Raw genomic sequence first — 13,317 nt, 5'->3', positions numbered from 1 at the left:
GCCGGGATTTGAACCGGGGATCTTCTTGCTGCAAGCTGAAAGTGCTAACCACTAGCCCACTGTGCAGCCCTAAAACTGTTCTTTAATTCCTTAAATCTACATCTGTCTCTACTTCAAAACACCACCTCTTTTTCCAGTCTTAACTGTGTGAGTTTGGCTGTTAACAGGGTTTGTTGTTGCTATAACTCCCACTGGTGCATGTTGGTATACAGTAGTACTTACAGAAACTGATGTATAATGTCACAGTCTCTGCACCGTGCAGGGGCCAGCCTGATGCCCTCACTGTAGTGTAGGGATTCAGACTGCTCTCCTTTCTGGTGGGTCATTTAATAAATCGACTGTATTTGGGGAATTCATGGACGAGATTAACTTTGATTAAGTTACTGAGGACAATGACTAGGGAGCCCAGGTATGTCAGCTCCAAACACAGCATTTGGTTGTCCAGCATGCACTGCACCTCCTACAAGTTGCCTGCAGTGGCATATAAATACCAACCAGTATGAATTAAACAAAGTGACATGGAGGTTTGAAGTTAGTAAAGAATTATTCCAGGATAGGAGAGCAGTTTTTCTCAATCACTGTCATATCATCAAACCAGCTGCTGTTAAAAAAAAAAAACAATAAACAACAACAATATAAAACAGAGCAGATCATGTCAGATCCTTTATTTAGTCCAGCATTTCATGTTTGAGACTTGTTGTTAAATGCCTGCCTTTGTGAGGATGGCTAGTTGTTGATCTTGAAGAATGATGTGGTCTGCTCTTAGATCCATCAGCCACTTGACACACAGTGCTGCCGCTTTGTCCCATGTGCTGTTTTACCTTTGCAGCTGTGGGAACACCCTGAATAGGTCTTAGTAGAACAAGCCAATTATTCTCTTGATCTCTGCTTCTCTGGAATATCTGTTCACAGCCAGAGCACTGAATTTTTTTGATGATTTTTTTTTTCACAACTCTGGGGACTTGGTGCTCGTTAGTGCCCCCATTCTGCTGAAGCCAGTCCAGTTCTTGCAGTGATAATAGCTTCCTTCTACTGACGTTAGATCACTAGACTACACAGCTGTTGACAAGTATGACGTGTAGAGAAAGTGAACAATTTACATTCACAGCTAGAGGCGAAGAAGAGTCACCAATTAACATAACTTGCATGTCTTTTGACTGTGGGAGGGAACTTGGGAAAAATCAGGCAAGTAGGAGAAATGTTTTATGCTGCATTTTTTACTTGTTCTTCAGTACAAGGTGACCCCTGTATTTTCAAACCTAATATTCAGATAAAAATATTATTTTGTATTTAGGCCAGTGTGGTAATCAGGAGCAGGCTCACTGAACTGATTAGATTTTGTGCCCATGCAGCCTCCAGTGGACGCATCCACCCAGGACACCATGATGGCCGTGCTGGTAGAGATGGGATTTGGGGACCGGCCACTTAACCAGCAGTTGCTGAAGAAACACAACTACAACCTCCTGGATGTGGTGAATGAGCTTGTTCAGATGACTGACAATGACTGGTACTCTACACGCTACTGACTAGAGACAAGAAGAAAGGGAAGAAGAAGGAAACAGATAGAAAAGGAGATGAGACACAATAGATGATGGAGAATGGAAGCAAGAAATTAATTTCTGCTCATCTACCCTCCCATTTTCCCTTTCTAATACTGTCTATCTCTTCTCTGATTGGTCCATTTGGATGGAGGGTACTTGTCTTTATGACCATATTATGGACATTCCAGCAAATATTCTGGGATCCTGTACGAGGCCATCAAACATCACTGTAATAATTTCAGCATAGACCTTGATAATAGCACATTTCGTTGCATACAAGTCTAAAAAAGATTTTAAAAAAGAAGCATTGTATGCCTCAAATGAGCTATGTGTAGTGTTTCTAAAAGTTAAGACCACATTGTTTTGGTTTGAAGAACAGTGAGAGGATAAAAGCTGATGATAGATAGATAGATAGATAGATAGATAGATAGATAGATAGATAGATAGATAGATAGATAGATAGATAGATACTTTATTAACCCCTTGACGCCTGCATTTATTTACAAGCATAAAATATATGTTTGTTTGTTTTTGCTTTTCCAGCTGATGCTAAGTGGAGATTGTTAATTTGTCTGGTACACATAGAACAGATTTATAATAATAATAACAGATATATAATAATTCAGATCCCTCTCCAACCAGTCCTATGAAAAGCCAGTGCTTGCAAAAGGTTTCTGGGTACTTGCTGAATATTCACAAACTTGCAATGGAGGAATGCAAACGCTATCTCGGCTGCAGTCAAAGTGAAAGAAGTATTTCGCGAATTCGTGACAGTCGGCGTCAAGGGGTTAATCCCAAGGGAAATTCAAATTAAACTAAACTAAAGTGGTTAGTAACATGAGATTCATCTTAATGAAGTGAACTAAACTCGTATTAGACACAAAAACTAAATAATTCCACTTGTATATTCAAACATTCAATTAATTTCACAGTTAATGCACAAAATATACTATCAAAACAGAAATTAGTGTTAAACGCCACACACAATACCTTCCCACTTCTCCCTTTTGCAACACAGTGATGATGTACAAATAGTACAACGCCAATATCAATATCCACATCTGTACTGAGAACCTTGGAAAAGATGTTTACATCACAGGCCACTTTGATGCCTTCCCACTTTAGTCAGAATGTCTGCAAATGCTGGTCAGCCACAGATTAGCAGGTGTAGACATGCAGTCAGACCAGTCAGACCATCTACTTTTTCCAAAGCACTAAGCAGTGTAACATGCTCTAATACTTGCTTTTAAGAAGGCACTCTTGATTAGCCATGCTTGATGTTCAAGAGTAGTCATGTACATGATCTGGTTCATTCACCCTTTAAACAATTGCATTTGCAGTGTTCCACCAATACTGAAATAGCCCCAGATCGTCGCTGATCCATCCCCATGTCTTACTGTAGGTTCAAGACAGTCTGGTTTGTAGGCTTCTGAGACTTCTGTAGGCTTCTGCAATGAGAGCCATTGCACAAACATTGATTTTCCATCTCCTCTCAACTTCACAGTTGCTTGTTTTTCATTCACAGACAGCACTGTGGTTTTCACCTCTAACTATAGATTCAGTCTGCACAGACAAAATCCAGCACTTTTTATTATTTGAATAATCAATTTAATAGGACACACCAGGGAAACAAAACATACCTGTCAGTCACATGTTCCAGTACTTTAGCTCACATGAAAATGGGTGAGTTCAAACAAAAAGTGCTATCTTCTAAGTTGTGTATTTGACCCAGATGTAAATACCTGGAATTAACAGTTGAAATGTGGATCTCTTGTCTCAAATTCATTGTTTGATGTTAAACCCAAACATTTTCAGTCTACAGCAAAGATGAAGGAATTGGTCTTATTGTTCCAATGCTTTAGCAGTGGAGTGTAGGTATAATAATAATAATAATAATAACAACAATAATGGCTATATATAAAGAGCATCTTTCAAAGCAAAGTTACAAAGTACTTTACAAAACACAAATACAGTAATAAACCCAATGCAATAACAGATAAATAATTTAATTTCAATTTAATTTTATTCATATAGCGCCAATTACAGTCAAATTGTCTCAATACTCTTTACAGAACCCATATGCCTGAACCCCAGAGCAAGCCCTAAGGTGACAGTGACAAGGAAAACACTCTTTTAACAGGGAAAAAACCTTGAGCAGAACCTGGCTCTTTATGTGGGGTGCCCATCTGCTTGCTGGCTGTCGCGCTGAAAAGGACAGAAGAGGTAGAGACGTAGAGGAGTCGAGAAGCGTAGAGGTAGAGGAGTAGAGAGGTGGAGAAGTAGAAGGGTAGAGGGGTGGAGAGCGGGAGGAATGGGAGAAGAGGGGTGGGGAACAAGGTACATATAACACACAATTGGATGGATCTATGATAAGCTAGATGATACATACAAAGTACAAGCTAACAAATTGATTCATAGTTTACTGTTATGGTGTCAGGCTCTGGCATTAAATATACGACATATATAAATCAGTCCCTCCAGGATTTTTTCATGATTGTTGCGGCCGAAAATGCCTGAATTCGCGGCAGCTTTTCTAAAAAATTGCGATAAAAGTTGTGATGTTTTAAGCTTATTTGTTGATGAAAATGTGGGAGACAGTGACAATTGCTAAAAAGCTGCATTTTTCCAGTTTGTAGAACATGTTTCAACACTGTAATTGACCATATTTATTCCGAAATTAACCCATTTCCACAAGCTGGCACACCACAGTGGGACATTAGCAGCAGCCAGATACTGATTTAACATGAAGTGGTTGGTAGATTAGCGGCACACAATGATAATTTGCTATTGAATGAATCATATTTGGGCATATCTGTCACTGGCTTAAAAAGTTAATTTCACTTCCTGGCACACACGTGTTCACACACACGCTCACTGCTTGTCACGTCAATTAACAAGAAGAGCACTGAGAGAGCGCAGTACTCCACCAAGACTGTTCATTACCTGACCTTGCGCTGAACACAGGTGTGTGTTATACATGTTTACATGCCAAATCGCGTGACCTAAATATGTAGCGGGCGAGGGGAATTGATGGGACTCAGAAATACCCCCACAATTTAATCAGTTGTTCCTTATGTCATTTCCGATACATCCACAGTGGTAGATTTGTTGTCGGATCACAATCATGTGATCGTCAGCAGGCTGCTGAGGTAGCGTTCACTTGTTGTCATGGTTACCGTGCTGCTATCAGATGCTGTGCCGCTACCTGAATGGAATCCGTGGATCCAAACTTTAAGCCGTATCACTGCCGAAGTCTAATCACTTGGTCCTTGTGTCATTTCTGACCGACCCTGAAAATTTAATTAAAATCCCTAAGTCCGTGTTTGAGTGATGTTGGTAACAGAGGAAGGATTCCCACACGCTGATCGTCACATAACTCCGCTGTGTTCTTTGGTGGAATAATTAATCTAATTTACCTCATTCATTCAGTGCTCTAACGGATCTGGATGCAACAGTTTCCATCATGATGATTTGTCTGGTCTGTTATCCGCTCATTTCAGTCATTCTAATATGCTTCATGTTTAAAAAAGAAAGTGTGTATCAACCGATGATTTTTTTTTCTTTTTTTTTGTATTGCAGTAAAACAGTTTAGCTCTGCTTTGGTGAAGAACTTCAGTGATTTAATTGTTTTTCACGGTCTTCAGCAGTAATTTTTGTTGGTAAATGAGAGACATTAGTATCGCACATGTCTGCATCCTCAGATTATAAACAAGGAAGTGAATTCAGTGATGTACGTGCATTATGTTTGCGATGGGAGCTGCTATGATTGGTGGAGCTCACGGGAGGCGGGCCAAAATTGCAGGAAAGTTGCGGTGACTGGACAAAATTGCAAGGCTGCACAAAATTCGCGGAGATTGGTTGATTTCGAGCAATCGCAACATCGCGAATTCCTGGAGGGACTGATAGATGGTAGTAAAATTCAAACAGTATGTAGATGAATGTATCAAGTATGGTCAGAGCGATGCAGAGTAGACTGGTGGAAATGGGGAGCTGGAAGCAGTGGACTGGAGGAAGGTCAGCAGCAGCATCCCACAGTGGACATGATGGAGACTAGGCCAGTTGGTGGGACAGCAACCACAGATCCGAAGCATCCAGCTCAGGGACCAGGGACACTCAGAGAAAGGACACAGGGAGTGACAGAGTGAATGTAATGCAATAATGGTATATATATATTAAATATAAAGGTAGATAGAGAGGGCCTCAGTGCATCAAGAGAGATCCCCCCGTAGCCTAGGCCTATAGCAGCATAACTACAGGCATATCTAAGAGACGTCAAAAGGGGAAGTCAGTTGTGCAAATGAAGACTCCAGTTGACCCACTCAGGGTCACCCAAGTCAGCCCTAACTAAAAGATTTGTTAAAAAGGAAGGTTTTAAGCCTATTCTTAAAAATAGAGAGGGTGTCCACCTCCCGCACCCAAACTGGAAGCTGAAATAGTATACATTACAATAGATAATGAGCGTGTAATACAAAATTACAAAAATATGGAACAGATAATGTGTTATAAAACAACTGAGAACAAGGCAAATTCATTTAAACAGACTAGGAGAAGGCCTGACAATAAAAGTGAGTCTTTAGAAAAAGTTTTAAAGAGAACACCGAGTTTGCTTCCCTGAGCTTCTCAGAGAGGGAGTTCCACAGCTGAGGGGCCCGAACCACAAAAGTTTGGGCCCCTCATATGTATATATATATATATATATATATATATATGTATAGTGAACCCTCGCCATAACGCGGTTCACCTTTTGCGGCTTCGCTGTTTCACGGATTTTTTAGTGCAGTTTTTTTTATGCTTTTTTTAACAGTGCATTGTGTTCTGCATCCTGATTGGCTAAGGGACTGACCAACGTGAACAGTCTCCGCGCCTCGTCTCCTCTGCCATATAGGCCAGCGCTGCCTGCTGTGGAGCACTGGATCATTTCTCTCCTTGGTCTCCATGTAGTGAGACACCCTGAAAGACGGAGCCGATGGAGCAGCCTTATTCTTTTCCCCCGCCATCAACCGGACAGTGAATGTGGTCCCCAGCCGTCTCTGGCCACCACAGCTGCACTCCCCAGGAGAAGAGCGCCGGCGCGAGCCTTCCCCATCCCCGACTGCTCCAATTGATTCAGCCAGGCCCGCTCTCTGAGGAGGCCGCAGTGTCCACCTGGCTGCAGCTGCAGCGCTCCCCCGGGTGCGGTATTGTATAATAACTGTAAAAAATAAAGCTGACTACTTCACGGATTTCGCCTATCGTGGGTTCTTTTTGGAACGTAACCCCCGCGATAAACGAGGGTTCACTGTATATATATATATATATATATATATATATGTGTATGTATGTATACAGAGTGTCCCAAAAATGTATAAACACTTTAAATAATTGAAAACTAGGCATTTATTATAATTTGTTTTATTTTCAACATGTAAAAGAATTTACAAACATCATTCTATTGTTTTGTCACTGCCTGTTCTCAAACTGATGTCCATTCTGGTCCAGACACTGCCGACAACGCGAAGCGATGGAATAGCACACATCATGAAACAATTCCCTTGGTATTTACGTGCATTCACGTTTAATTGTTGCTCTCAAGTCAGTGATTGATGCAGGTCTCATTGCGTAGACTTTGTCTCTTAGGTATCCCCATAAAAAGAAGTCTAGTGGTGTGAGGTTAATTAGTTATCAGCTGCTAAAAGGTGTATACATTGTTTTTTTTGGGACACCCTGTATATATATATATATATATATATATATATATATATATATATATAGATAGATAGATAGATAGATAGATAGATAGATAGATAGATAGATAGATAGATAGATAGATAGATAGATAGATACATAATGGAATGAAAGTTATGAGGAGAACCAATCAACAGCCACATTCCTGATACCAACAACATTCTTTAAATGGCTGACCAAAACATCACAGTCCACCATGTCAAAGGAATGGAATAGAGACCTTCATCGTGAGTAAGTCATTTGTGACCTTGACCAGAGCTGTCTCTGTGCTATGGAGGGAGCTGAACCGGCTAGCAGAGAACATGACTCCGTCATATTAATAGAGCTTCGCAAATTAAGACAGGAACATGCCGAAGCAGCAAGTGACAACAAGAGAGCAATGACTAGACTCGAAACGAACATGAAAGAACTTATGGAAAGAACGGCATCCCTGGTGCAAAGAATGGGGCACATGAAAGAAAGAATTGGAAATACCGAGGACAGGGCGACGCGACTGGAACGTTCAGCCGCCTTCCAACTCCAGCAATCGGCCAAACTGTCAGTCAAGTGCGACGACTTGGAGTCAAGAATGAGGTGCAACAACATACAGATCCACGGCATCCCAGAGGGTGGAGAGAAGAACGATACCATCGACTTCATAACAGGACTTATAAAGTCCAAAATCCAAATCGCAGATGACATGGAAATGAGAGGGTGCATCAGTTACTGGCGGCTAAACCCAAGGACAGCATGGCCCCACCAAGAGCGATCATTGTGCACTTTCTGGATTGCAAAGTTAAGGAGTATGTGATACGGCAAGCCTGGAAACAGAAGATTACATACGAGGGACAAACCATCTACTTTAATCAAAACTACACGACAGAGGTTCAAAAGAAGAGGAAACAGGTGAGGGAAGTTATCAAAAAGCAGAAGGAGAAAAAGTGAAGGCACAGTCCCCGTATCCAGCCAAGCTTAAAGTGTTTTTGGACTCTGGGACAAAGATATTTGCTAAATGACAGAAGCTGCACCTGTATTAAAGGACATGGGATTTAACGTGGATGAAGACAGGACGGAGAGGCTGCAGAGGATGATGATTCAGAGTGGCTGGAACATGACGACAGGTCAGAGAGGGAGGAGGAGATGGCCCCACATCACAGAAGAAGACGTACATGCCCTCATGGACTAAAATCAACACTCCCCACCTCTACTGAAACCGTAAGAACAAAAAACACATAAATACATAAATATAAATAATAGAAATAAAGGTGACATGCAAAAATTAGCAGTTAAAAATAGGGAATCATTTTCATATTTACCCTCACTACAAGACTAGGTGAACATGAGAGAAGCTAGGTTAAGCACTACTTGTTGAAGTGACAGACATATTGGTTTTATGAAGAGTGAAATTAAAACTTTGAGTTCTTAACAGCCTTAGGTTGTAATTGTACATAGTGCTCTTTCCCCAGAGAAATTGCCACCACGCTCTGATGATGGGACTTTTGGAAGACATGTGCTCATGTTCCTATTCTATATTGGTTCTGGTTCTGATGGAGATGTTCTTTTTTTGTTTTCATCATTATGTAAGTTTTTCTTTAATTTTTTAAATTTTGTTTGCGGTGTATAGCTTATGAGTCGTATTTGGAAATAATATGAATAAGCTGAATCTTGTGTCATACAATGTGAGTGGTCTGAATCATCCCATTAAGAGGAAAAAGATACTGAGCCAACTGAAAAAATTACATTGTTCAATAGCTTTACTACAAGCGACACATCTGACAGAGACTGAACATAAAAAACTAAGTAGGGAATAGGTGAACCAGGTATTTTATGCCTCATATGGCAAAAGGAGAGGGGTAGCTATTTTAATTGGTAGGGGTGTACAAAATTAAGGTTGAAAAAGAGATGAAAGACAACACTGGACGATATGTAATGATTGTAGGATCTATAGGAGACATGACTATTTCAATACTGAATGTCCATCAGCTGGAGCCTATCCTAGCTGACTCGGGCGAAGGCAGGGGACACCCTGGACAGGTCGCAATTCTGTCGCTATTTCAATACTGAACATATATACCCCAAATGAGGAGAAAGAAACATTCTTGAAACAGATAGCAAAAGTAATAACCAGTGAAGCAAAGAGGAAGTTGGTGATGGGAGGTGATTTTAATACAATACAAAATGGCAGATTAGACAAGTTCCCCCAGATCATGGACCGAGCACAAAAAAATCTACAGTATTGAACAACATGACTAAAGAGCTAGGTCTCACTGATCCGTGGAGGGATAACAATCCAAAGAGGCGAGACGTGTAGTGCGGGTGAACTGGGAACGTCTGGCGGAGGACCCTGTCCATAGGGTTTTCAACTCCTACCTCCAGAAGAGTTTCTCCTGCATCCCGGGACAGGCTGGGGACATGGATTCTGAGTGGTCCATGTTCAAAGCCTTCATTGCAGAAGCAGCTGCTAGGAGCTGTGGTCTGAAGGTCACTGGTGCCTGTCGCCGCGGCAATCCAAAGACCCGCTGGTGGACACCAGTGGTGAGGGAGGCCGTCAGGCTGAAAAAGGAGGCTTTTCGGGCCTGGTTGGCTCGGGGGTCTCCCAAAGCAGCTGACAGGTACCGGCTGGCCAAAAGGGCGGCAGCTGTGGCAGTTGTGAAAGCTAAAACTTGGGTGTGGGAGGAGTTCGGGGAGACCATGGAGAAGGACTTTCGGTCGGCCTCGGATAAGTTCTGGCAAACCGTTCGACACCTCAGGAAGGGGAGGCAGGGCTTTGCTCAGGCTGTGTATAGTCGGGGTGGAGTACTGTTGACCCGTACTGGGGATATCGTCGAGCGGTGGAAAGAGCAATTCGAGGAACTCCTGAACCTGGTAAACACATCCTCTATGGAGGAGGCAGAGCCTGAAGACTCGGGGGGATCTTCGTCCATATCCATGGCAGAGGTCGCAGTGGTAGTTAAGAAGCTCCTCGGTGGCAAGGCGCCAGGTGTGGACGAGAGTCACCCTGAGATGCTGAAGGCTCTGGACATTGTTGGACTGTCTTGGTTGACACATCTATACAATGTTGCGTGGGCATCGGGTACAGTACCTGTGGAGTGGCAGACCGGGGTGGTGGTCCCTATTTTTAAAAAGGGGGACCAGAGAGTGTGTGCGAACTACCGGGGTATCACACTTCTCAGCCTCCCTCGGAAAGTTTACTCTAGGGTGCTGGAAGGGAGGCTCCGACTTATAGTCGAACCTCGGATTCAGGAGGAGCAGTGCGGATTCCATCCCGGTCGTGGAACAGTGGACCAGCTCTTTACCCTTGCGGAGCTGCTGAGGGGGTCATGGGAGTTTGACCTGCCAGTCTACATGTGTTTTGTAGATCTGGAGAAGGCCTATGACTGTGTCCCTCGAGGGGCACTGTGGGGAGTACTACGTGAGTATGGGGTACCGGGCTCGTTGCTACGAGCCGTTCGGTCCCTGTACGACCAAAGTGAGAGCTGTGTCCAAATACTCGGCACTAACTCAGACAGGTTTCCAGTGGGTGTTGAACTCCGCCAAGGCTGCCCCTTGTCTCCAATCCTGTTTGTGGTCTTCATGGACAGGATCTCAAGGCGCAGTCATGGTAGCAAAGCAGTGATACGGGGGAAATAATGGAAATATCATCCTGACTGAAGAAAGCTCGACTGAAAAAACAAATAGAATTGGAGCAAAAGATTAAAGAATTGGAAACAGAACATAAAAAACATCAGGATCTGATGTTCATCTCTTTTTCAATATGGATCCGACCGATCCATATTTCAGGACTTAAAAACAATCAGAGGGAAATTAGATGAACTCTTATCATTTAAAGCAGAAGGATCTCTTTGTTTCATAAGCTAGAAATACTATGAAATGGGGACTAGAGCTAGTCGCTTATTAGCATTTCAACTTAGAAAAGTCCAAACAAATAGGATAGTATCAAAAATATACATCCCACATCTAAACAGTCTTATATTATGGATCACTAAAGATAAAGATGCAATATGGGTGGAGATGGAGCAAAGGACATGCCCTCGTGTGTCTTTGGAATCACTGCCATTTGTAACCTGGCTGGAGCAAAAGAAGCTTAAAATCAACAACGATTTGATAATAGAAACAATGAAAATATGTTTGCCAATACAAAAGAAATTAAATATGTCAAGCTCTGTAAGTAAAGCAACAAAAATAGTCAAATACCCAGACTTTGTACCGGGGACTATGGATGCAGGATTTAAGAAATGGACTAACAAGGGGTTAATATATATAGCACAGATTTTTACAGGGCCAATATTGAAATCTTTTGAACAACTCAAACAGGAATTTAATCCACCAAATAATGATTTCTATAGATATTTACAATTGAGACACTATCTCCAGAAACATAGTGAATGGGAAAGAATAAGCAAAGACCCAAACAAGGTTGAAGAATTGTTCATGTCATCTTCAGAGGTAGAATCCAAAAAAGGACTGATTTCAGAAATATATAAAGCACTACAATATGAATGTAATGACAACAACATGGATGTTAAAGAAAGATGGGAATTGGAAGCAAATGTCATCATAACAGATGATGACTGGGAGGAAACATTCAGATCTGGACATAAATTAGCAAACAGCCCAACATGGAGGGAGTTTGATTGGAAGGTGAAGATGTGCTACTTTAACACCCCATCTGTCATCGCAAAATATAGCAAAACATTAGCTCAGTGTTGGAGGAACTGTGGCATAGTGGATGACTTCACTCATATATTTTGGGATTGCCCAAAGATCATGGACTTTTGGAGGTGTGTGAAAGCAGAAATAAGAAGAATTCTGGGTGTTGATCTCCATTTTGACCCAACCCTGTACATACTTGGGATATTGCCTGAAGATCTGATATACAGAGACAGTAGATACCTATTGAGAGTTCTGCTCTTGATAGCAAAGAAAATGATCACAGTCAATTGGTTGACCCCCCCCCCCCCCCCCCAGCATAATACAATGGACAGACAAAGTAAAAAAAGGTTTTTCTAATGGAAAAAATTACAGCGAGAACTGAAGCTAGAAAAATTTGAGAGAAGATGTAAACCGATTCTGCAAGCGATGCCAGAGTTCTAAACCCTCTTTTTTTCCTTCTTTCTTTTTCTCTATGTATTTATTTTATTTATATAAGTAGCTTTTTGGTTGCATACTTACCCGTGCTAGTGAATATTAGAAGTCAGAATTCAAGATTGTTGTTGGTATCTATGTGAAATATGTAATCTTGACTTGTACGGAAAGGAGATACTATATGTATTTATGACTGAAGGTAAAAAGATATGGACTGAGTAGTTTGTAAATTGTGGTGGTGTGATTTTTGTACATCTTCATCTGTTTTACCTATGTGAAATAAATAAAAAGTTTTAAAAAAATAAACAAGTTGAGTAGAGACAGTTTTTTTTGTAAAATTTTGGATAGAAATGGAAGGATAAGGTTACTATGGGTCTAAAATTACTTAACACAGAAGGATGCAGCGAGGTCCTCTTTTAAAGTAGGCATACAATAGCATGTTTATAATAAGATGGGACAGTACTTGATAAAAGAGCATATATTTTTCGGTTAGCAATGGCTAAAATACCTGGGCCAATCCCCTGAAACGCAGTCTTCGACAACCATAAAGTAATGCAATCTGACGGACAGAGAGATGATTTGGAAAGTGCAACTACACACGTGGACAAAATTGTTGGTACCCCTCAGTTAAAGAAGGAAAAACCCACAATTCTCACTGAAATCACTTGAAACTCACAAAAGTAACAATAAATAAAAATTTATTGAAAATTAAATAATCAAAATCAGCCATCACTTTTGAATTGTTGATTAACATAATTATTTTAAAAAACAAACTAATGAAATAGGGCTGGACAAAAATGATGGTACCCATAACTTAATATTTTGTTGCACAACCTTTTGAGGCAATCACTGCAATTAAACGATTTCTGTATTTGTCAATGAGCGTTCTGCAGCTGTCAACAGGTATTTTGGCCCACTCCTCATGAGCAAACAGCTCCAGTTGTCTCAGGTTTGATGGGTGTCTTCTCCAAATGGCATGTTTCAGCTC

At 41.3% G+C, this 13,317-nt stretch overlaps 1 protein-coding gene across 6 annotated transcripts in view; it reads left to right on the top strand.

The window, feature by feature from the left end:
* The window catches only part of nbr1b (NBR1 autophagy cargo receptor b), a 609,335-nt gene that overhangs the window by 356,808 nt on the left and 239,210 nt on the right, over positions 1-13,317 (top strand). For 2 of the 6 annotated variants that reach the window (XM_051941287.1, XM_051941284.1), the window contains one exon: positions 1,353-12,217. The exons of 1 other annotated variant lie outside the window; for it this stretch is intronic. In XM_051941287.1, coding sequence (XP_051797247.1) covers positions 1,353-1,526 — 174 coding nt within the window. In that variant the 3' untranslated portion in view covers positions 1,527-12,217. Of the gene's footprint in view, positions 1-1,352; positions 12,218-13,317 lie in introns of those variants that run through there. 3 more of the 6 variants (XM_051941285.1, XR_007938740.1, XR_007938739.1) reach the window with 3 other exon arrangements.

Source organism: Acanthochromis polyacanthus, chromosome 21, assembly GCF_021347895.1.
Source record: "Acanthochromis polyacanthus isolate Apoly-LR-REF ecotype Palm Island chromosome 21, KAUST_Apoly_ChrSc, whole genome shotgun sequence".
Lineage (NCBI taxonomy): Eukaryota > Metazoa > Chordata > Actinopteri > Pomacentridae > Acanthochromis > Acanthochromis polyacanthus.
The sequence above is the reverse complement of the archived record's forward strand: the minus strand, read 5'-3'. Positions and strand labels throughout refer to the sequence as shown.